Genomic DNA, 25570 nt, shown 5'->3' on the forward strand with positions numbered 1-25570 from the left:
ATTTAACCAGGGAAAACTCAATTGAGATTTACATCTCTTTATTTAAAAAAAAAAGCAGGCCCTGTTAAAAAGATGCAAATCTGCTTGTGTTGTGAACTTGTAGAGCAGCTATTTTCGGCGGTGATCGACACCGTTGTAGGAAAAGGTATGAATCAGTTCTCAGAGGTATAAAAAAAATTCTGCTCCTGGTGGCTTGCCTGTTTGTATCTACGTATGTTATTTTTTTACCCTTCATTTAACAAGCAAAAACTAATTGGACAATGGGATCTAATGTTGATGTACATGTACAAGAATGTTACTCATACCCTGCTGTGTCCAAATAAATAAATACTTAAAAACAAAAAAAGAGATGCAAATTTTCATGTGCCGAAAATAGATCTACAAGCTTGTAGATCAGTTATTTTTGGCAATCGACACCGCGTTACAACCAAGTATAAATCGGTTCTTACTGTGGTTTTTCGTGCTCTTCCCCGATTCCAGACTCTATGACGGTGCGTAGGGGAAAGAAGCTCAGCATCTCCATCCAGGAAAACATGGCCATCGACGTCTGCCCTGGCCCCATCCGCCCCATCCGGACCATCTCCGCCTACTTCCCACGGCTGTCCCCCACCTCCCCGACGGGCGCCGTGTCCCGGAACGCCACCGCCGCCACGGTCGTCTGCCCGAGCCTCATCCTCAGCCCACCCCGGGGTGCAGGACAAGGTTATTATAGTTTTCATTGGTTTTTATTTTAGTTCATTTTTACTTCATTTCGACTTACAGTACTGTAGTTAGTTTAGTTTTTATTTCATGAAACGGCCTAGTTTTTGTTTATTTTTCAGTAGTTTGAGTTTTTTTGTTGTTACATGGGGTATTTGTCAGGGGCACGATTCAAAACAGTCTTGTGTTTTGTTGTGGTGGACATACATCCGGGAGTTCACAAGTTAAACCAATTATAATTCACAGCGTTTACATTAAAGTTTGTTCTCCCAACCGTAGGTAGATTTACCGGTAACACTTTACTTAAAGGTTGCATCTATAATGCATTATAATCACATTTATAACACATTATAATACACTTACAAGGCATTATAACACTTGTTATAGATGTTTATAATTATGCATGAGTCAGACAACTTATAACAAGGGTTAAAAGTATTATAAATAATAATAATATAATTTCTTGTCATAATGCATTATAAACTCAGTGGAATTATCCCTACCAGGAACCACTTTACTTAAAGGTCTTGTCTATAATGCATTATAATTACATTTATAATGCATCATAATGCATTACAATGCACTTATAATGCTTCATAACACTCGTTATAAATGTTTATAATTGTGCATAACAACATCTAACAAAGACACTTTATAACTACTGTTCCACTGAACTTATAATGCATTATGACCAACACTTATAATACGTTATAAACATTGTAATAAGTTGTCATACATGACTATAAACATTTATAATGAGTGTTATAATGCCTTATAAGTGCATTATAATACGTTATAAATGTGATTATAATGCATTATAGACGCGACCTTTAAGTAAAGTGTATACTTCTCCATGGGAAAAAATTATCGGAGTGCTTCTTGGCTCTTTATTGACGAACATAATCTCCATCCTTTCTTATACCACACTGTAAGAACAAACATACGGTAGCCTATATATAAAAGTGTATTCTGGCACAGCAAAAAAAATAAAATAATAGCCACCCAAAATATTGTACTTATGTGTGAAATAAAACTATGGACATTTTCTCTGATTTAGTTGGTTAGTTTGCTTTAGGTTTTATGAACACGCAACACTGTTTCAGTTACTTATCATTTTCTTGTAAAGCTTAGTTTTTACTTTATTATTTCAGTTAACGTAACTGATTCGTCAGTTCCATTTATTTATTTTTGTGTTAGTTTTAGTTAACTATATAATAACCTTGCAGGAAGCCTCCTCCTTCCGCCCTCCACCATGATGCCCTACGGCGGGACAGCGGGCGGCGGCGGCTCGCTGTCTCAGGCTAGCAGCGTGGACGGGATGTCGGTGGAGGTCCCCAGCTCCGACAGCGATGACTGCAGTGAGACACAGCCTGCCTGTCGGAATGTGTAGGCTATGTACATGTGTCTGTGTGTGTGTATGTGTGTGTGTGTGTGTGTGTGTAACTTGTTGTGTGCATGCACGTGCATGTGTGGAGCTGTATACGTAGACCATAGGGCTGTCACGATTACACATAAGTTGACGATTCTTTGCGAGTAATGATTTTGTTTGGCATTGGACATTGGAACATATGAATACAAATTGAATTTCTGTTTGCCTTTTAGGCTTCGTAATACAAAATTGCACATGGCAGATATGACTAATAACTTAAATATACAAAGAAATTACTGACATAATTAATAATTTTTTACATGAAAAAATGGCAGAAATAGCTGATCTTGTAGATCAGCTATTTCTGCATTTTATTAATATTTGAAAATGTGTGAACCTTTTTCAAAATGGAAACGATTATGCACAAATAATTGCGATCATCTCTAATAATTGTGATTAGACGATTATGTAATAATTGTGACAGGCCTACAGTACGTAGACTGCCGAAGTGTGTCGTCGTTTTGTTTTCCCAAATAAGGGATTTAACTCTCTTAAAACCTTTATCTCTAAGACTACAGTATAGCTCAATGAATTGTCCCTTAGTCAAATAGGTTAAAGAAAATTATTCACAGTTTCTGGGAAACAATATTCTTTATGATATGCTATCTGTTAATTATGATTAACAGATAGCAGGGTTTAGTTGGAAAATGAGAAATTGAAAGTATTAGTACAGTTTTAGTCATGCTGGCACACTCACTCTGAGGCAACACGCAGCAGATAACAGGGTAGTTACATTGTTGCCGTCGTGCAGAAACCTTGTACATCCATATTTCAACTTTGTATGTATTTTCATAAATCAATGCCCTACTTCATACAAGAGTGTCAAACAAAGGTACTGAAAATAGCAGATCTACAAGCTCAAAACGTGTCGCATTGCGATTTTCACTATTTTAAAAGGTTTCAAAGAAAAAGTAAGGGTTTTGGACATACAAGGTTTCCACTCGACAGCAACGATATGATAAGGATCCCACACACGTCAATGTGTGGAGCAAGGTTTAAGGTTCAAGGTTTTTATTGTTGGTCCATGCCTCCACCCTCTTCTCATGTTTCTCTCCTTTCATTTGTGAGGGTTTTGGGAGCTTCTATCAGCAATTTCATGAGCAGCAACCCTGTGGCTGTTGATAGATTGTACATAATAATCATCCAATATTCATCCTGTCTGTGGATGGTCTGTGGACAGACTATATCCATGCTCACATTCACTGTTTATAGACTGTACGCAATAATGTATTGTCATATGCATTGTCCCCCCCCCCCCCCCCCCCCCCCCACACACACACACACACACACACATTGATGGTGGTGAAAACGGCTGCTCCTTGTGTCACCATTTTTCACTGTCTGCACTCTTGAGTCTTTCCACGTGTGTGTGTGTGTGTGTGTGTGTGTGTGTGTGTGTGTGTGTGTGTGTGTGTGTGTGTGTGTGTGTGTGTGTGTGTGTGTGTGTGTGTGTGTGTGTGTGTGTGTGTGTGTGTGTGTGTGTGTGTGTGTGTGTGTGTGTGTGTGCTAAACCAGCTAACTCCACCAAAGGGGGGTGGAGTTAGCTGTTTTTGCTGACTCCAGGCTCCACCCCCTTTTGACCTCTAACCTCATTGTGAGCTTTGAGGTCCATTTAGCTGTTCTTATCAATGATGAACAAAACCTAACTCCACTTTTTCTTCTTTTTTCTTTCTGAAAAATGAACATTTTGGAGTTTCTGCCCGACAGCAGAGATATACTCAATGTTGATAGACCATGCATTCATACTGCTGATAAACTGTAGATAGTTAGAATCATTCATACTCACTGGTGATAGATATAGCAACACAAAAAGTGATATTGATTCATATATGTTCACACTGTACATATCCGAGATCCAGTGCACATATCTACAGCCAGCAGCTCAGTATTTTACCGTTTTTGTTTTCCTTTTTATCTTGGTTTGGTTGTTGACTCTTCCTCTTACCTGGGCTCTACCTCTCCCATGTTTCATTCTCACTGCTGTTGCTGACACCTGCATTTCCCTCCTGGGGTCAATATCAATTGTCCAGACAAAGTCCACTATTTATTCATTTACAAATGGAAGAAGCTCAGCAGGACAATTTGGGTTTCTCAGGTAAGTTCTATTAGACATAATTTTATCTGGCCAGCAGACATGTGGCATGTGTGGTTATCAATCATCTTAACCCATTAAGACCGGGAACGCATGTGTTAATGTGTCATTTTCTAGATTTCTTTGGCTATTCAAAAATAGCAGATATACAAGCTCATAGCGCGGCACAAGCTCATAGCTTGTAGATCTGCTATTTTTGGAAAATCGTGAAAATGTGTGCAAATCTTTGAATACATATATAAATATATACATTATTAATTTTTAAAGCGACAATTTTTTACTAAAATCTTTGCTTCTGGGGGTCCCTGGAACAACATATTTTGAGATGGGGATCCGTGGCCTAATACATATCATTTTGAGGACCAACACACTTTTTTTTTTCCAAAAAACTGTTAGGATTTATAAGACATTTGTAGAATCCCCCAGAAGCAAAGATTTTAGTTAAAATGTCCGCTTTAAAAAATATATTCAAAGATTTTTTTACACATTTTCACAAAAAAAAATTAATAGCAGATCTACAGTACAAACTCATAGCGTGGCACCGAGTACCGCGCTATGAGTTCGTAAAACTGCTATTTTTGAATAGCCCAAATAAATCAAAAAATGACACAGAAGCGTTCCTGGTCTTAATGGGTTAAAGACATGTTAATTGCCAAAGTCAAACCACTTTATTCTCTTTTCAATCACTCTCAAAGGTATTCAGGCATCACAGGAAATGGCTAAGACGGATCTGGGTAGAATGTACATGTTTAAGTCCGTCATCTCCCGTGTGGGATCAAAATACCTCCTGTTTGTTGATCCAGCGATCATTGCCGGCATCATCTCAAGAGAAACCAGGGCTGGGAATACAATTAAAGATAGTCGCCCCAAACCAGGCTGGGGTGACTATGGTAAGGCCTTTGGACTGATGCAGGTGATGACCAGTGGTGGAAAAAGCATTCAAATGTTTTACTTAAGTAAAAGTATCAATACTGCAATACAGAAGTACTTTGTTACAAGTAAAGGTCCGGAATTCAAAATTGACTTGAGTAAAAGTACAAAAGTATTGGTATCAAAATGTACTTAAAGTATCAAAAGTAAAAGTAGCCTACTAAAATATTTGAAAATTGCAGATCTACAAGCTCACAATGCGTGGCCATGCGATGCGTTGTGAGCTTGTAGATCGGCTATTTTCAAATAGCCTAGGTTTAAAATAGGGCTGAAGTGGTTAATGTATGTTTTATAATGTAATGATTTATAGCTGCAAAGTAACTAGTAACTAATGTTTTCAAATAATTGTAGTGGAGTAAAAGTACAATATTTGCCTCCGAGATGTAGTGGAGTAGAAGTAAAAGTATAGACAGTTGGAAAGTAAAGTAACAGTACCTCAAAATTGTACTTAAGTACAGTACAGTACTTGAGTAAATGTACTTAGTTACTTTACGCCACTGGTGATGACCATATTCAAGTTGTACTGTATTATCTCCTTCTAGCTTCTTGTACTATAATTCAATACGTTTCTATGTAATTGTATTAAGGTTGATGTCGTGCCAGTGAAGGATGGAGGGGGTGGGCACACTCCAATAGGCTCATGGGACAGCGAGGAACACATTGCCCATGGCACTGAGATCTTGGTCGAGTTCATTGGACGGATGCAGAACAAGTTTTCTTGGTGGAGCAGGGAAAAGCAGCTCAAAGGTTAGTTAGCTTTAATAAATGACCAAAGATTGTATTTTATTTTCTGTTTTGTGTCCAGAGTACGGACACTGTTCTCATACATCACTGTACATAATTATGAACAGTGGTGGACAGTAACAAAGTACATTTACTACTTACTGTAAGTAGATTTTTGGAATATCTGTACTTTACTTAGGTGTTTGCATTTTTTGGATACTTTCACGCCATTACATTTCAAAGACAAATATTGTAGTTTTGACTCCATTACATGTCTACGAAGGCAACATACTTCATCGCCACCTTCTTAAACTAATGGCCTAAGTAATGTTTTTAAGTTTTTCAGAAGAAATTAAAAACTGATCCAAAAAAAAACCTATATGATATTTCTTAATCATTTCACCCAAAACGTTTACAAATCATGACTATTAACATAAAAATAACACTGTCTGTCAGTTATGTAACATAAGAGATTTAAATAGGTTTAAATAGGATTAAACCTGACTTAGGCCAAATTATTTACTGATCACTCCAGACTTAGACAATTTTTTTGGCCTAAGTCACAAAAAATTTGACTTAGGCCAACAAAATTGCCTATTTTGGCCTAAGTCACACTAGGGAAATAGGCCATTATACTAAAAGGGGAGGGAACAGCATGATCCTTTTCAATTAGGAGATACCAGAGGTGTCGAAATGGTCATGAGGAGCTGACTTAGGCAAAAATATAATTTTCCTCAAAACATGACTTAGGCCATTCGTTTAAGAAGGTGACGACATTATGAATTAACCACTTAATCCCCATTTCACCAGGAGTATCTATACTTTGACTCAACTCAAGTTCGGTGGTTGAGTACCTTGTCCACCACTGACTGTAGAATCTGTTTCTGTAGGAGCGCTAGCAGCCTACAATATGGGGGAAGACAATGTTCACTCCTATGAACAAGTGGATGCCAACACCACAGGTCAAGACTACTCCAATGACGTGGTGGCCAGAGCTCAGTGGTACAAACAACAAGGTTTTTAGAACATCAACCTGGAAGACGTGGCAAAAAAAGTCCTCTATATCCCGTTGATGTAATAGGCCTGTCAATATAGACTTACTGCTTGACCCATTAAGACCGGGAACGCATCTGTATCATTTTAGATTTTTTAGCTAGAACCATTATTTTATACTTTGGGCTATTCAAAAATAGCTCATAGTGCGGCACCGAGTGCCGCGCTACGAGCTTGTAGATCTGTGTTTTTGCACATTTTTGCAAATCTTTGAATACATTTATTTTTTTAAACAACATTACTCTACTCATTTTACTCTATTGTTTTATTAATCCTGGTTTGTCCATGTAATTATGATGTCCATGTCAAACAAACTGAAATAAAATACAAATCAAACAATGAAGATAATGTCTCAAATGTATTCACACAAAATATCTGCTGATGTGAAATGAATGAACATAATACCAAAACTAACACACACATTGCCTGATTTATTGGACTCTTGGGTTGTATTAATTTCCGAAGTACAATTGACATTGAAAAACTGCACCATTTAAATGGTAGCCCTGGGATCTATTTTTTTAACCAATTATTTTAAAGTAGTATTGCTACAGTATATAAGCATAGTGGAGTGAAAGTAAGGAGGGGCTATAGAAGGTGAATGACATGCACCACAGCCTATAGGAGAGCTAGAATCAAATACTGTGATGGTATGTGCACCAACTGCTTGATAACACACAAGGGCAGAATTGAGACTTCAGAATTGAAAACATCAGATGTTGTGCAGCTTACGATTTGTGATTCAGTACTCTTAAAATGAGAGAACGTCCTTGTGTCACAGCTCTATAATGGATATTGACGGCTGTATTAACTGCTGTCCATTGAACAGAGACAAAGAAAGCCAGGAGGCAATGGGTTCATGACATTCTTACAGGATGAGAGGTATCTGAAGACATACCAGAAATAAAGTGTATGCTATTACTAATTGAAATAAATGCATCTATTTTTCTCTCCCTCCCTCTCTCTCCTCACCACTTGTATCGGACAAACAATCAACAAATAAAACGGGCACTCACCCAATGCAATATATTGATAATCTGGCCCAGATCGTTCATTAAACCCTCAGAAATTCAAGTTGTATTGTATTGAATTTGGATGGATGTTGATTGAAACGGGTGGTGCAGGAGGCCGTACATGCTGCTGGTCAGTTCTTATTTCCTTCACTTCTTCCTCCTGTAGTATTCTCCCCTCATGTCCAAGAGACATCTGTGATGTCTTGACATATTAACTTAACCCATTCAATGCGGGAACGCATCTCTGTCATTTTAGATGTCTTTGACTATTAAAAAATAGCAGATTTGCCGTGCTATGAGCTTGTAGATCTGCTATTTTTGTAAAATCGTGAAAATGTGTGCAAATCTTTGAATATATATGTTTTAAAGCGAAGAATTTTAACTCCGATCTGCGGTTCTGGGGGGTCCCTTGAACAGAGATGTTTTGAAATACATATCATTTTGGGTGGTCCATGACATGGAAAGGTTGGAGCACCACTGATAGAGCAACATACTATTAGGATTTAGAAAAATGTTTTAATGTATTTGGCCACGGACCCCATCTCGAAATGTTTTGTTCCAGGGACCCCCCAGAAGCAAAGATTTGAGTAACAAATGCTTTAAAAAAACAAGATTTGCACGCTCCATGCGTCGGGAAACCCACATTTGATGGTGACCAATGACCATGCATTGATCATTGCACTGTCAAAATAATAAGGACATATCAGTGGTGTCACTGCTCCGGCAATAAGACCAACTTGCAGTTGGTCTAAAGTACAATTTGTTGCTGTCGGGCAGAAACCTCTTATCTCCATATTCTAACTTGTTGTGTTTTTTTTTGTAAATTAAAGTCCTACTTGATCATACTACAGCGTCACAAAGAGCATCAAAAGTAGCAGATCCACAAGCTTACGCGGCGCGAAGCAACGCATTTCTGCTGCTTTCGCTGGAATGGAATTTGAATCCTAAAAAGAAACAGTTTCTGACTCTTTGCTCTGTCTGTAAGACAGAAATATGCCAGACCACACCCCATTTTAAGAACAACATGCCCATGGGTGCTAGATGGGTGCACAATAATTTGACATCTAAACAACATGGTCACTGGGTGTAAAAAACAATTACAGCGTCTGTTGGGGGAAAAAACGGTTTGCCCCTTAGTGTCGTCTTGCGCTGGGTGGAGGTTAGGGCCCAAAACCTTAAAATAGGCCAAATAGTAACCCTAGTAGTCCATAACAGGGGATGCATACAGCCAAACTATTTGCTGACATGAGCCTTGGGACCACAACTGGCACTACAGATCCATAGCTTAAGGCAGAAATGCTACTAAACAGCTTACATTTGGTCTAACTTAAAAATCAGCTTCAGGCAATCGTAAGATACAGTTTATTGTACCCACCCACTAAGGATACAAGTGCATGAGAATGGCTACATAAAGTAACCCATCTGGTAATTGGTTGTTATGTCCCTAACACTCTGAGTGATACTGGGGGTTGTTGCTGACACAACTGATGAGAATTACATTTTATTTAAACTTTATTGACCACAAACACTTACTGTACGTATTGGTGCACTAAGTCTGTATGAGCTACATGTAGCCCATGGCCAGCCTTGCTGAGTGTGCTGCTTGCTGCGTGTTTAAATCAAAGTGCATTGTTGTGCCAGGTCTCTCTGCTGGAGTTCTCTCTGATGTTGTGCGCGGGTGTGTTTTCAAGGATTTGTGTTTTGAATGAATCTGGTTCAAATGGAGTTTGAAGTTACCATGTGTTTATACAGGAAGGGGGCGTGACTGATAACATTAATATCAAATATCTACATAGTGAACCATACAACTTCAAAGCGGCATGGGGTGCACACAAAAGCCAGAGTAAACGTTGAAGTGACCAAACAAGGAAATACAGAGAAATGTGTGAACGATAGAAGCTCCAACGTCAAAGCATACAGTACAATGCTACATTCAGGACACTCATGGACAAACCGCAACGGCATCTTTGCAAAGCAGCGTAGCTAGACATGTGTGGCAACGGTTTGTATTACAGACAGACAGACAGACAGACAGACAGACAGACAGACAGACAGACAGACAGACAGACAGACAGACAGACAGACAGACAGACAGACAGACAGAAAGAAAGATACAAGGTAGAGAGAATCAAGAATCAGGAATCTCATTTGTATGTCACTCATACAGGTACAGTACAAGCAGTGAAATGCTGCTGTGAAATATTGGTGAGAGAGAGTGCCAGTGCCAGAATTGAGGACAAATCCCATCACAGTTCATGTACACCAGCAGCTTTGAGGATGGACCACTGCTCCCAATCTTCCCAGACAAATCTTACAGTTGTCAGCAGTTTATCAAGACTTCAACTCAGCCAGGTGAAGTAAAGACACATCAAATGACATGTAGAAAGCAGGAAAGGAACTCCACATCTGTAAACATGACAAGAGTTTCAGGGATTCAACTCCTCTGGGGAGAAACCATGCAGCGTATGATCCACACTGGAGAAAAAACCTTTCCAGTGTAAACAGTGTCACAAGCGTTTTAATCTTTTAGATACATTGAAAGGACACCAGCGTATCCACACCGGAGTAAAACCTTTTTTACTGTAAACAGTGTGACAAGAGCCTCAGTCGTCAGTCGGTCACAACATCTGAAGTCACACCAGCGTGTACACACCGGAGAAAGCCCTTTCCACTGTGAACAGTTTGACAAGAGTGTCAATGAGATATGTCACCTGAATACACACCGTCTTCACAATGTAGAAAAATATATCACTTCATTATTAACCTACCACTACATAAAAATGTTAAATTAATTGAAAAGTTATAGTCTTTGGGTCCAATTCAATATCGTTTGCAAAAGTGACGATGACTTGAGTAACAACTAGAAAAAGTGCTCCTCGGAGCACAGGTCTCCGCCAGGTCAGTTAGGTTATTGTGGGCCAACAATGTTTGGAATTCGCCAATCAGGATGGAATATGAAAAATCGGACGGAACCATCTTGATCACTTGACTATAGAGATAATGGGTACCGATTAGCATGATGATTGGACAACATTTGTAGGAGTAATACAAAAAAGAAAAGTGTTGAAAAAATCGGCCTCCTGGTGGCGCTATAATAGGGCAATGTTAAAGGGTGGCATTTGTTCTTCAACATAGTGCGAATGTGCGTGCAAAGTGTCACCTCTATCGGACGCTGCGTTCATGATTTGTGGCATTTTGTTCAAAACGGGCCACTTCTGCAAACTTTAGATGTCAATGTTAGCCAATCAGGAAGAAATATGAAAAATCATACAGTTCCATCTTGATCACATGACTATAGAGATCATGTGTACCGATTTGTGATAAAATCTGAAGGCTTAATATCCAAAAATGTGTTTTACGTAAGTCGGCCTCCTGGTGGCGCTATATAAGGCAAATGTGAAAAGTGCAGGGCAGATGTTTTTCCTTGGCCTCTAGGGAGTGTGCGTGCAAAGTTTCACACAGATCGGTGCAGTTATAGTTAAAAACACAAATCAGCCTTTTATAGCGCCACCATGAGGCTGATTTGAAAAATGTCAAGTGGCATTTCTTCCTCCGCCAAGTGGGAATGTGTTTTTGAAATTTCACGGAAATCTCAAGCTGCGTTCATGATTTGAGGCATTTTGTTCTAAACGGACCAATCCTGCAAATTTTGGAAGCCAACCTTAGCCAATGAGGATGGAATATGGGATATCGGACAGATCCGTGTTGATCACATGACTATAGAGATACTGTGTACCGATTTGCATGACGTTTGGATAAAATCTGTAGGAGTAATATTAAATAATTCGTTTTGTACAAATCGGCCTCCAGGTGGCGCTATAATAGGCCCATGTGAAAAATTTGAGGCAGAGGTTCTGAATTGGCATCCAGGGAGTGTGTGTGCACAGTTTCGCAGCGACCGGGCCAACGGTGCCGGAGATTAGCTGCTAACACACAGACAGGACACACGGACGGACACACGGACGGACGGACGGACCGACGGACGGACGGACGGACGGAGGGTAAAACATACTCTCTCTCCATGCATTTCGGCCTGGCGGAGACAATAAGACAAACAAGACAGGGTCTAATAACAGTGTGGTTTCCATGTGGAAAGTCATGACTCAGCCATAACCATATAAGGAGTTCCCAATGCAGCTACACCCAAATATGGAGTGTGTTGTCTATACTCAATGTGTCGTCACAGCATCAGGCACAACAAATCAGTCAGCTCCATATATGGGCACAAAAGGGGCATGCCCATATATGGGCATATAGGCTACTGATGACATAAGGGATCTCCAAATATGGGCATAAAAGGGAAAAGGACTGACAGATACAGAGATCTCCATATGGGCATACCAGCATGCGTATCTCGACTTCAAACTCAGTGTGTGTATCGCTGCGGACCCGAGGTAGTGACGACAAGTGAAAAATAAATCAATAATATCGATAGAATCTATAAATCCGCAAATCCCCATATATGGGGTCCATGACGTCATCGATATGATGTCATAGTACTGACATCATAGACTCCATATTTGGGAAATGGTGACATGTATGGGCAATTGGGCATAAAGGGGACACAGACAGTCAGCTGTTTCCAGATAAATAGATACATCTGCCGAGACGAGACGAGACATCAAGTTTGTCATCATACAGGTAAAAGCAGTGGTGAATTGTTGGTGTGATATATAAGCACATGAAGATGAGCCACAACAAACTCTCCTGCCAGAAAATGCTGCCGAATAATGCACAGATCCCATCAGCAGCCGGTCAGCAAATAACCAGCTCCGTAACCAGCCAGGAACAAGGAGACAGAGATGAAGCAAGATCTTACAGTTGTCAAGAGTTTGCCAAGATTTTAACTCGGCCAGGAGGTGAAGAAAATAGTTTCAGTGGTTCAACAAATACTCTGGAGAGACCCCAGCGTATCCACCAGTGTAAACAGTGTGACAAGAGTTACGATCAGCTAGCTTCACTAAAGAGACACCGACGAGTCCACACTGGAGACAAACCTTTCCATTGTAAACTCTGTGACAAGAGTTTCCGTGATTCAAGTACGCTGGAGAGACACCAGCTTGTCCACACGGGAGAAAAACCTTTTCATTGTAAACAGTGTGACAAAAGTTTTGGTCGGTCAGATAAATTGAAGGCACATGAGGAGCGTCAACACACTGGAGAAAAACCTTTCCGGTGTAAAGATTGTGACAGGGGTTTTACTCGGTTAGATAAGTTGAAGGAACATCGATGTATCCACGGTAGAGAAAAGCCTTTCAACCGTAAACCGTGTGACAAGAGTTTTACACTGATAGACGCATTGAAGGGACACAAGCCTCTCCACACTGAAGAAAAACGTTTCCACTGCAAACAGTGTGACAAGGGTTTCAGACGGTCGGATCACCTGAAGTCACACCAACAACGGAAATCACACCTAAAACGTATTCACCCTGGACAAAAACCTTTCCATTGTAACCAGTGTGACAAGAGTTTCAGACGGTCGGATCACCTGAAGTCACACCAACAACGGAAATCACACCAACAACGTATTCACCCTGAACAAAAACCAATCCACCGCGAACTGGTCGAGAAGAGTGTAAATGAGTTATGTCACCCGAACACACACCGTCTTCACGCTGTAGAAAAACCTTTCCAATGCAAACTGTGTGATCAGAGTTTCGATAAGTTCAAGGCCATGTTAATGCATAGATATTACAGAAAATGCACCTGAAAAAAGTATGATTTTATTTTATTTACTTGTCATTAAGACATGATCTTATAACTTATGATCATACTGTGAAATAAAACAATGTGGGGTGGTTCAATCACTGTTTCTTTACACTCAATGCTCTGTGCATTGAGGAAGCTATTGTCATGGTGGAAAGCCCTCAGGTCTTATTCACACTTAAGATTGTTTTCCCCCCGTTTATACTTCCATAAATAATGATAATAACTTGCCACTGCAAATAAAATATGAATTAAGAATGAACGTTAATTATAGTGTAACATCTCTGAGCCTCGGGATATGTATTGATTGATTGATTGAATACTTTATTAGTCAGAAATATGAACAGCTCGAGTTACAGTCAGACATTTAGGCTAAAAAGCCCACTGGCAACGTGTACAAGACATTTGGAGCTAATTGGTTCCGCAGGTTGCAAGATTAACAGACAGACGGACGGACGGACGGACGGACGGACAGACAGACAGGCAGACAGACAGACAGCTTCCCTCCTACATGTCTACCTCAGTCCTGCTTTTAACTTGGTTTCATCACCTCAGTAAACATTCTCATAATATGCCAGAGCTCTGGTCAACCTTATAATAAGGTGTGAGGAATCCGATAGATATATCCACGCCCTCTAGAGTAGAGTCCTGATCAGACATTGGACAATAAAAAACAATAAATCCACAAATCCTCATACATGGAGTACCATCATCATCATCAATATGATGTGATAGTACTGACGTCATAGACTGACCTGGACTCCATATTTGGGCATAAAAAGGACTCAGACAGACAGCTACAGAGATCTCCATATATGGGTAAAGGGACACAGACAGACAGACAGACAGACAGACCGACCGACCGACCGACCGACCGACCGACCGACCGACCGACCGAGAGATACAGTATATGGGCATAAAAGCGACAGAGACATCGTTTCTGACTTGCATTGTTCCCAAGTAGGCTGGCACCAGAGCCATTCAAGGAGAGTTACGTCACCTCCGTCCACTTCTCCGGGCCAGGTCTTCTACATAGCCTTCTATTGGCCAATAGTGACAAAGCCCTAAAACGGATGTTTGCGGAATGCATTGGAGTCTATGGGCGTGTGTAACTATTTCCTGTTTACACGAAACATGTGACCGACGCTGTTTCTGCCCCCTCAATGGCGGAACACTCTAATATAAGGCTCTGGCTGGCACCAGTCTAGTGATGATTTTCCTATGGGAAGTCCAAAACAAAGAATAACGCCGTGACCCAAGGGGATAGCGCCCTCTCGCGGCAGTGATGTCAGACTCCAGTGCTCTATATGGCTCCATATATGGGCACAAAAGGGGGCATGCTCATAAATACAAAAGGGGGTATGCCCATAAATGGGCATATACTGATGACATCAGCGATCTACACTGATATTTAGCAGCATACGTTTTTTTTCTTCTTTTTTTTAGCATTTAGAGGACATTTGTAGAATCCCCAGAAGAAATATGATTTGAGTTACAAATGTTGCTATTTTTGAACATCCAAAGGAATCTAAAGATGACACACAGATGAGTGCCCGGTCTCAATGGGCTAAAGACTAGTCTTCTACCTTGAGCCGACCCAGACTAGCAAAGTGAGCTGTAGATGTTAGATGTTATATTGCTCAGCGTGTACATTTGCATGGACACCATCGGGTTGCTCCAGGTCGTCACTTTGAATCACTAGATTGTCTATAACGAGCGATAACTGTAAATGGCAGAGACGTCCTTGTTTCCAGGACAGAGTGGCAGTTGAGCACACGTCCCCACACGCCTCTGTCAACATCTCATTACTGTGGGGTCGAGATCTCACTCATGATTACACCTCTCTGAATGATTCTGACTCACCGCGGACCAAAGTTTAATTGCAATTCAACATGTCGACTTATTTACATAAACTCATTATTAAAACAGGCCATTTTGCAAGTGTCATTGGATTAATTACCTTTCAACTATCAATAATAAATGGCTTGTGAGTTTGTTAGAACAGGGACATATTTTAGGTTATTATTTTGATTACATTTTGTATTAGGATATCTTTAGTCTTTTGTTTATTATTTCAAAATAGGTCATACAATTTAGTCCGAAGTCGGATCTCAATCCCAGGGTTCAGGCTTATATATGTATATATAGTCTTTTGTTACTCATTGCAAGGCTATATTTAGTCTGAATAACAATACTCCTATAGGTTAGATTCACTGCATATTCAAACAGGGTTAGGGTTAGTTAAGAAAAAAGGAGTGTCAGTGAGTGAAACACACTGGCTCGCGGGGCTACTCACTTTGCTAGCGATCTGGTTTAGAGAGGATACGTAAATGGCCTGTGTGTGCATGTTTTGAAAAAGAACAGCAGCAATAGAGGGGATGTACAGAATTAGGGGAAGGGGGTCATTTAGTATCACATTTAATGTAGAATGTGTGGTAAGGTACAGTGTATACATTTATACATCATCAGCGTTATGAGCAAAAATATATAGATATTTCTTTTTACAAAAAAACTTTGCTGCAATGGTGGGGGGGTGAACAATGAGAAAAATGCGGAATTGGGGAGATAAGTATTCAGATCTATACAATGTTCAGTAAGATACAGTATGTACACCTATACATCAGAGTTGGGGTGTATGGTTGGAATTAAAATCATAATCCATTAGCACGGTCTTGAAAAAGAACATGAAATGTTCATTTGTTCATTTGTTGTTTGCATAATGCCTTCCCATGCCGCGTTGCAGATTACCAGATGGATCCACAGTCATCCGATTTAAGCCTGTGCACCGCTACGAGCCAATTTATTCTCCTGCTCACTGGGTTTCTATTGTCAAATTACAGAAAAGAACTGAAGGGTGTCTGCAATGATTCATCATGTACAAAAAATGGTTACTTGATAACCAAACTTAATCAATCCTGCAACTTATTTGACAACATATCCTGTACTACTTGAAAGTAATACTGCAAATTCACTTTAGTATACAAATATACTATATTGCCATCTAAAACGCTACTATTCCCTTATATGAGCCAATAAAAAATATGTTTTAGTCTTAAATAGATACTTTGCACCTTTTGTACCTGTTTCGTACCTGTTCCGTACATCTGTTCTTGTATGTATGTATTATGCATTGTTTTCCCTGTGTAATATAATGTACAGTATTGTACTCTTTTGTCTGCCTGCCTGTTCTTGTTTTTATGTTTTGTTTGTGGGAACGGTGGATGTAAATTAGCATATTTGCTAAATCCGGTGTATTTACATTACATTGATATGTATTGTTCATTAATATGCAGTGTCCCGTCAAAATAAACAAATAAAGTAGAGTGCGCTCGCGCACACACACACACACACACACACACACACACACACACACACACACACACACACACACACACACACACACACACACACACACACACACACACACACACACACACATCCAAGAGATCAAAGAATACCACCCAACAAGTGTTAACGTCCAGGTGGAAAAAACACCCTTGTGTCAGCGGTGGGGGTCAAACCAGCACACCTTTCAGATGTTACCTCTTAAAAAAACAACATTTACTCAGAGTAGCCAATTATTTTCTCACCCCCTTTTTCTCCCCAATTATGTCGTTATGCCAATTCATTCCTCCCCACACACATTTATGTGTTGTCACTGCTGTCGTATCCTACTGACTCACCTCTCAGTGAGGAGCCCCCACCAGGAGGACGCAGAGCCTATACGTCTTACTCCTCCCGCCCAACACTCCCCGCTGACAGGTGCCGCCCGTGCAATGACCAATGTCACCCTCCCCGCCCGGCTTCCCTCCCCCCGAACACGAGCCAATTGTATTTGCATAGACGCCCGACAAAGCCGGTTGGTGGTGGTAGATATTTCCCCTCTAACCCATTAAGACCTGAGGCCGGTTCTACAAATGCCTTCTAAATCAGTAGTTCTCACACTTTCAAGATTATTCAAAAATGTTAAAAAAGAAAATGCAAAAAAAAAACGCTTTCCCAGTTGTAATGGGCTAATGACGCACGCACATCCAAAAATATATAAACAAATACCTAGTGCTGGCCAGAAGTGAACAACAGTGAAAAGATAGTCGCTTCGAGCCTAGTGGCCGAGGTAGAGCCACTAGCCTCGAAACGTCACACGTCATGTAATAAACCTTTGATCGTTTGGAGCATATTCCAGTGTTCGGACTCTGGTCCAGTGGCTCTCAAAGTGGGGTCCAGAGAACCCCCAGGGGTCCTTGCGGGGGTTGGCTAAATTATTGATAGCTACTGTAGGAACAAAAATGGACCATTACAGGTGTGTAACTCAGAGTGTACAAAATGGAACGCATCTATGATGTATGACTCCAAATAGACCAGTGGTTCTCAAAGTGGAGTCCAGGGACCCCCAGGGGTCCTTGAAGGGGTTGGCTAAATTATTGATAGTTGGGAACCAAATGGACCATTACAGGTCTGTAACTCTGAGTGTGTCCACAATGGAACGTATCTATGTGAAAATGTTGAAATAATAATAGTGGAGGTATTATGTGGTCCACAACAAATGTGGGCAGATTTGGCTGTCAACTTCACTTCCCAGCTATTTCTCTGTATCGAGACGGAGAGTTTTGGAAGCCGAGAGGGAGAGAGAATAATGAGACAGAAGGAAGATACTGGAGAGATTTATAACCATGTGAACCATGAACAATGGTTGCTTAACAGTACCTGTTGACACCTGCAACATGATGTATTAGTCATGTCCACACTAATAGGTGCTATTGTCAAGTGGTGTGGCTTTGTGTACAGGTCGGCTATAAATTGGCCTTAAAGGTTGTTTTCTTTTTGGCAGGTTTACTTCCTCCATGTGACACTAAGACTTGTGAGAAAAGGAAAATGTTATTTTGAGTGTAGAAAGTGTTGGAGGAGGCATTCAATATAATACCAGAGGTAGTTTCGTTTTATACTTTTTCAAATTCCACCGTTTAAATGTATCTGTTACCCTCTCCTTAACCACCCACCCACCATCACCAGTGCACTTCCACAAACAGCCCTTTAAGTGTAGCAATAGCTAACTATAAACCTACCATTTCCATCATCATCCAGTCTCTTATGTAACTCATTTGGAAGAAATCCACAGTATTATGTGTGTACTGTATGTTGTAAGCTGGGTTCACATGTTGAATATACTGTACATATATATGATTATCATCGCTGTCAGGTGGAAACCTCACTTTTCAGGAAATAAAATGCAAACAAAAAAAACAGTGTTCCACTGGATAGTTATTTAGTCACAAGCTCTTGTTATTATGTTTCATTTGTTGAATATTTATAAAACCCACAGACAGCTTTCAACCTGTTCGTATTCATTTTTGTGGGTCTATTTCCACTACCTTCGTGTGAGACTGTTGTATGACGAAGTATATCAAATTGGGCATTTATTTCTTAAAAGAAAAACAACACAAAAGGTGAAATGTGGAGATACAGGGTTTCTTCCCGACAGCGACAATAGGCCTGTGTGCATGAGCATGTAGCGAGCCCCAATTAATTTGCTTGCACCTCGCTTTAAGAGGATTTGCCGCGCTGACAAGTGATGTGCCGTGTTGAGATTGATGTGACAGCTGTTGGTTCGGTGAAGGGGATTTGCATCCTGTGTTATATATACTTGTTTGTGTTTGGCCAGCTTTATGCATGTCGCCCACTGCATGCTTTCAATCCAATGTGATTCAGCCATTTTTGTTTTGTTTTTTATCCTGAGGGATGCTTTACTGTATGTTGTCGGAAATCGGTTCGCGTGTGGAGGTGTTTTTGTTCCCGATTCATGCTAATGTCCCGTCTTTGATGCGTTCTAAGCCAGCGGGTTCTCAAAGTGGGGTTCCGGCCGGGGACCCCGAAGGGGGTCTTTGAGGTGGTTCCAGCGGGTCCCCATGCTAAATGATGTTTAGGAACCAAAGGGACCCTTACCGATATGCAGTGGTGGGAAAAGCACTAAAAAGTATCAATACTGCAAAAACAATTGTAGAAATACTCTAACTTGACTAAAAGTACAAACTTATTGGCATCAAAATGTACTTAAAGTACCAAAAGGAAAAGTAGTCATTATACAGAAATGTTCAAATGTATACAAATCTATTGAAAATAGCAGATCTACAAGCTGATGCGACGCATTGTGAGCTTGTAGATCGGCTATTTTCAAATGGCCGAAATGTGTATAGGGCGTTAATATAGTGGTTAATGTATGTTTTGTAATAATAATCAAAATCAACAAAATACCTAGTAAATAATTGTAGTGGAGTAAAAGTACAATATTTGCCTCTGAGATGCAGTGGAGTAGTTCGTAAAAAGTATTGAAAATTGGAAATACTCCAGTAAGGTAAAAAATATCTCAAAAGTGTACTCAAGTACAGTACTTGAGTAAATGTTCTTAAGTTACTTTACACCACTGCCGATATGTATCGGGTCCATTTGGTTCCGTTTGTACGCTCTAAGAGTTAATGGGAGTCCGAGGCCGACATTTGAACATTTGAGAGCCAGTGTTGTAAGCATTCTATTTGTTGCCTTTGCCTTCTCTCTAGCTGCCTTGGGAACACTGGAGTTTGAGCTGCACTACGATCAGAGCTCCAGCGAGCTACGATGCGCCATACTCAGGGCCAAGGTGAGTGAGCTGTTCTCTCCTCCAAACCGCTCCGTCAGGATCTGTATTTCTGAACGTAATATCCTGTCAGCCGTTTTCTCGAGTTCGACCCATGCGTGGGAAGAAGCAAACAAAACTTACAGTGCAAAAAAGAAAAAAAACTTTATTCTCCAGCACTCACAATTTAAGATACGTACTGTTTATGTAACACTAACAGACAATCCAAGTAATATTCAGGGAAACAGACAAAAAAATATATATACAATGGGAAACTAACTAGACACAGGTGTACTCAATAATAATCAACAGAGGGATAGGCTGGGGCAGACTCATCACAAAAAAAGAAAAAACCTCCGACATCTGCACTTCATGGAGTACATTTTTTGTACCAAATTAACCGAAATTTTGCGGTGGCCACGCATGGCCGCCCGTGCGTTGCGCAACCAATAGTGCGGACATAAATCGGCGCCCCTGGTCACAAGTGACGCAAATTAACAATAATCACAGGGTGGAGAGACCAGCGTGATCTACGCTAGCGTTGACTCCCATTGTAAGAATGGAATGCGGAAATAAATGTTCGGAATGCGGAAATAAATGTTCTATCTCAATGAGGAAGTTCCAATGTTTGGAACTATAGCCCATAGCGGCCCGCTTTGCGGCGAGAAATGAAAGTGTGTCATAACTCTCTCTCTCTATGGGTCTGGGAGAGACAAGACAGATAACAGCACCTCAACTAAACTAAACTCAACTCTGTTGACTCAACTGTATACGTGCATGTGTTCTGCACACATGCAGGCAATGAATATGTATGTCCTATTGTCCATGTACTGTAAAACGAATTGCTGAGAAAAATGGGTTGCTCTTGATGTAAGATGAACAATAAAAATGTGGTCGCAAAACAAATAATCATAGAGCACATTTTAACATGGCCAGGTCAACCAAAGTGCTGTTCAGGTTAAAACAAAAACAAAACAATGCGATATAAACAGACATTAGCATAAGATACCCATGAAATAGACACAAATAAAACATTTGCACCAGTCAAGGAGAACACAGGGTGCCAGGCTCAGCTGTCGCTGAAGGCCAACGGAACACAGGAAACACAGAAACACTTCAAACGAAGGTACAAAAAAACACAGATCCTGACATGTTCCATGTATTGTGCCCCTATGTGCTCTTTCACATACACCACCAGGCCCATTTCACGAGACGTGTGATATTTATCTCCATCCTGTAAAGCTTCATTTATACTTAATAATTCATGCTCGCCCTTTAGTGCAAGACATAAGTCTTATCCACTTTAAAGGACCAATTCACCCATTTTCAACCAATCTTCATATACACTAATTGGTCCTCGCTAATGTTCGTTATAAGATGGCAACGTTTCTGTCTACTTGGTCTGTGTCTCAGAGGAGGGCTGTGGAGTGGACAGCTCGTTATAGTTTTTTATTAATGCAAGAACACTGGTTTCTATTTCAGCACCAGGAAGAGAAAGGCTGTAGTGTCCATTATGGAACCCCCATTGATGAGGTCTTTGGTAGGCAGGTTTCTGAACAGTCCATAACCCACCAATGAGTTGCAAAGTGACTAGAAAATGTGCCATCGTATAATGAGCATTAGTAAGGAAGGACCAATTATATGAAGATTATGGTTGAAAATGAGGGGAAGTGCTCCTTTATGGTAGTCCACTGTCGGCCAGTGTTGATTTCGTCGACTAAAACTAGGACGAAAAACGTTTGTCGACTACCTCTTTTCACTGACGAAAACTAAATAATAGCTAAATAAAAACTAAGCTATGATGACTAAAACTAGACTAAATATATTGACGATTTAATCAACAAATAAAAACTAGACTAAAATGTTAGGGAGGGACTAGTGGAGAAGAGATCCAGTGGAACTAAAAGACAAGTCATTTTATGCTTGGTTGCGTTCTAAAAATAGCAGATCTACAAGCTCACAACGCGTCGCAGCGCGACACGTTTTGAGCTTGTAGATCGGCTATTTTCAGCATGCAACCCTGTGTCAAATCAGCCATCACGACCCCATCAAGGCACCGCCAAAATACATTTTAGTCGACTAAATCAACTGTAGATTTAGTCGACTATAATCTTATGATATTTAGTCGACTAGAACTAGACTGACAGTAAAACATTTCAGACGACTAAAATATGACTAAAACTAAATGGAATTTGATTCAAAAGACTATGACTAAAACTGAATCAAATTTGAATTTACTGTCTGCGCTGCTCTGGAGACAAACTGGTGGAATGTATTGCTTAATATTGACCCTATTTGCCCTGGTTGTAAATGGGAGCCGTGCTGCCACCTTACTCCATTAATTCTAGTCTTGTCCTAAGTTGGCATATTGAGGGTGATAACCACTCAGCTATCAGGTCACCCAGGGTCTCAAACACTCAATCTGACACAGTGGCTTACACCAGTGGTTCTCACACACTTTTTAATTACAAGGACCCCCACTTTAGTATGCATGAGGCCACGGACCCCCATAACTCTGAGGGTGAATAAATGGAACCAAATAAGGGTCCATTTGGTTACGACACTTTTGGCTTATTGTACAAGACTGGAAGTTAATTACGCCAGCTTAACCCATTAAGACCTGGAACGCATCTGTGTCATTTTTTTATTTGAACTAAAAGGCATTATTTTACACTTTTGCTATTCAAAAATAGCAGATAATACACAAGCTCATAACACGGCACCGAGTGCCGTGCTATGAGCCGTTTTTAAACGCGTTGTGACGCACTGTGTGCTTGTCGAACGGCTATTTTCAGCAAAATCTTTCCCCACAATAACAGAACACAGACAAGATTGTTTGCTTGACAGCAACAACATACCTGTAGCATAACCTGTGCAATATTCTGTGCTGTTAGAGGATACAATACATAACAACACAGCATAATACAGTGCATGTCCAGTATCGCTCATACAGCGTCTACCTGCTCTGAACCTATACTCTATACATAAAACCTATATAATGGGGAAAAACTAAGTTTTGTTGAAATATAATCATCAAAACAGGGCATAACATTCTGGCTTGCTAGACTAGTATAGTGTATAGTATATATATGATAATATATAACGATTAGGGAGTGTTGCCTGCTCAGTATAACATGTTAACATAATGTGTAATAACTAGGAAATTGAGGGGTATGGTGTGATGTGGCGTTTGTATATAACAAATTAGAATGGGTGTATATGGGTATATGCACGCATTCGGGTGTATATATGTGTATATAAGAATGAAGAAATGAGTTTATAGATTGTATATTTTCGAGTGTTCGATTACTAAGAACAACGTAACATCTTGAATGTAATTACAAAATATTTTGAGTGTTCATTCAATATGAACTTTATAAATGATGTAACTAAGTTAAATCAACACGTACAGTAGGAAGGATAGGCATAAATAAGCTTTGAGCTTCAGCCTATGCCTTTTCGATCAAACAACATGAATTATTGGATTATAGTGTGGTACGTTTTGTGTAATTGTTGATGTGGATCGAAATAAACTAAACTAAACTAAACTAAACCAGAGCTGTCAAGGCCTCTCTCTCTCTCGCATGTCCTGACAGAGATGTTCTACCTAAATGGTGATAAATATGAACAGGCTATACTAAGTGGCAGTACAATATATAATAATGCTGATGGTTAAACCATTAAGACAGGAGGCCGATTCTACAAATGCCTTCTAAATCCTAACAGTTTTCTCAAAAAAACGTATGTTGCTATATATCAGTGGTGCTCAAACCTTTTCATGTCAAGGACCACCCAAAATGATATGTATTTGGCCGCCGACCTCTATCACAACATATTTTGTTCCAGGGACCCCCGAAGCAAAGATTTGAGTTAAAAATGTTCGCTTAAAAAACAAATATATATTCAAAGATTTGCACAACTTTTCACGATTTTTCAAAAATAGCAGATTACAAGCTCATAGCGTGTCGAGCTTGTATATCTGCTATTTTTGAATAGCCAACCAATGTGCTATATAGCTAAAATCTAAATTGACACAGATGCTTATGTTGCTTATGCCATGTTAATGGGTTAAGTTAAGAACATCCATGTACTACAATATGGTATGTACTTAATCTTACAGATTCTGCTGACAGAGAGTAGAAGTAGACGTAAGCGGTGCATGGGGGAAGTCAGCTCTTAGATGGACAGCTGCACTTGAGTTAGAATTAGCACATTGGGGGGGCACGGTGGCGCAGTCGGTAGCGCTGTCGCCTCACAGCTAGAAGGTCCTGGGTTCCATTCCCACAGGGGACGCCGTGGGCGCTGGGGGCGTGTTCTCTCCTCCGCGTCATCAGCGCCCATACCCTAGGTGGGGTTGGCGAAAGGGCCTTTCTGTGTGGAGTTTGCATGTTCTCCCCGTGTGTCCTAGGGTAGGTACCCTCACAAAAACATGCAGTAATCCTGGTCACTATACTGCCTCCCCCTGGCCAGCCGGGGCGCCTGATGGAGGGGAAGGGAACTGGTTGGAATAACGTGTTCCTTCCACGCGCTACGTCCATCCAGGGAAACTCCCCCCTGTCAGGTGACAAGAAGGTCAGTTGGCTCTCATGCATTGAAGGAGGCATGAGCTCGGCCCCTGGCCTCCCTAGGTTGGCAGAGGGAAGGTAGGATTACATAGACAATTGGCACTGGGTGTTAAAAATAGGGTTACAAAATCGTGGGATAAAAATTTAAGAAAAAAAATAAAAATAAAAAATTAGCACATTGGTGTGGAAAGTTGCTGACGGACATTCAAAGAGATTGAACGGAGGGCAAACAAGAACACAGTGATACGCATATTTGGAAATATACAACTTCCGCCACCACACCTAAACGTTCTTTTATTCTTAGATTTCTGTCGGTAGAAATATTGAATCTCTATATGCTACGTTTTAATGTTTGTTCATAAATTAATGTCCTATTTAGTAGAAAGTAGAAAAAAGTAGAAAGTAGAAAAGTAAAAAAAAAACATAGCAAATCTATCTTGTATATTTGCTATTTGTGGTATTTCTGATTTATTGTTTAAGTTAAAGTTAAAGTAAGTGTGTGTGTGTTTATACATATTAAACTACTGAAAGGTATCAACAAGAGCTTTGTGACTGAATAATAACTACACTGGATCCATCGGAACACAGGTTATGTTTTTTATTTCTCGAAAAAGTAAGGGTTTTGGACATGAAAGGTTTGTGACAGCAACGCACCAAATCAAGTTCCTCGCATGTGAACATGATGATTGTGATTGAACAGCGGATAAAATATGTACAACATCAGCATGCTGGAGATGCTGCCCTTTGTCGCAG

At 40.3% G+C, this 25570-nt stretch overlaps 1 protein-coding gene across 1 annotated transcript in view; it reads left to right on the top strand.

Moving 5' to 3' along the window:
* Positions 1–485: 485 nt before the first annotated feature.
* The window catches only part of LOC308098521 (double C2-like domain-containing protein alpha), a gene marked incomplete at both ends in the record, with an annotated part of 92460 nt that continues 67375 nt past the window's right edge, over positions 486–25570 (top strand). The window contains 3 exons of the mRNA XM_080446912.1: positions 486–702; positions 1926–2057; positions 20197–20276. Of these exons, the coding sequence (XP_080303038.1) occupies positions 486–702; positions 1926–2057; positions 20197–20276 (429 nt within the window). The remainder of the gene's footprint in view (positions 703–1925; positions 2058–20196; positions 20277–25570) is intronic.

This window comes from Gymnoscopelus braueri, assembly GCF_963280865.1.
Source record: "Gymnoscopelus braueri genome assembly, chromosome: 13".
NCBI lineage: Eukaryota > Metazoa > Chordata > Actinopteri > Myctophiformes > Myctophidae > Gymnoscopelus > Gymnoscopelus braueri.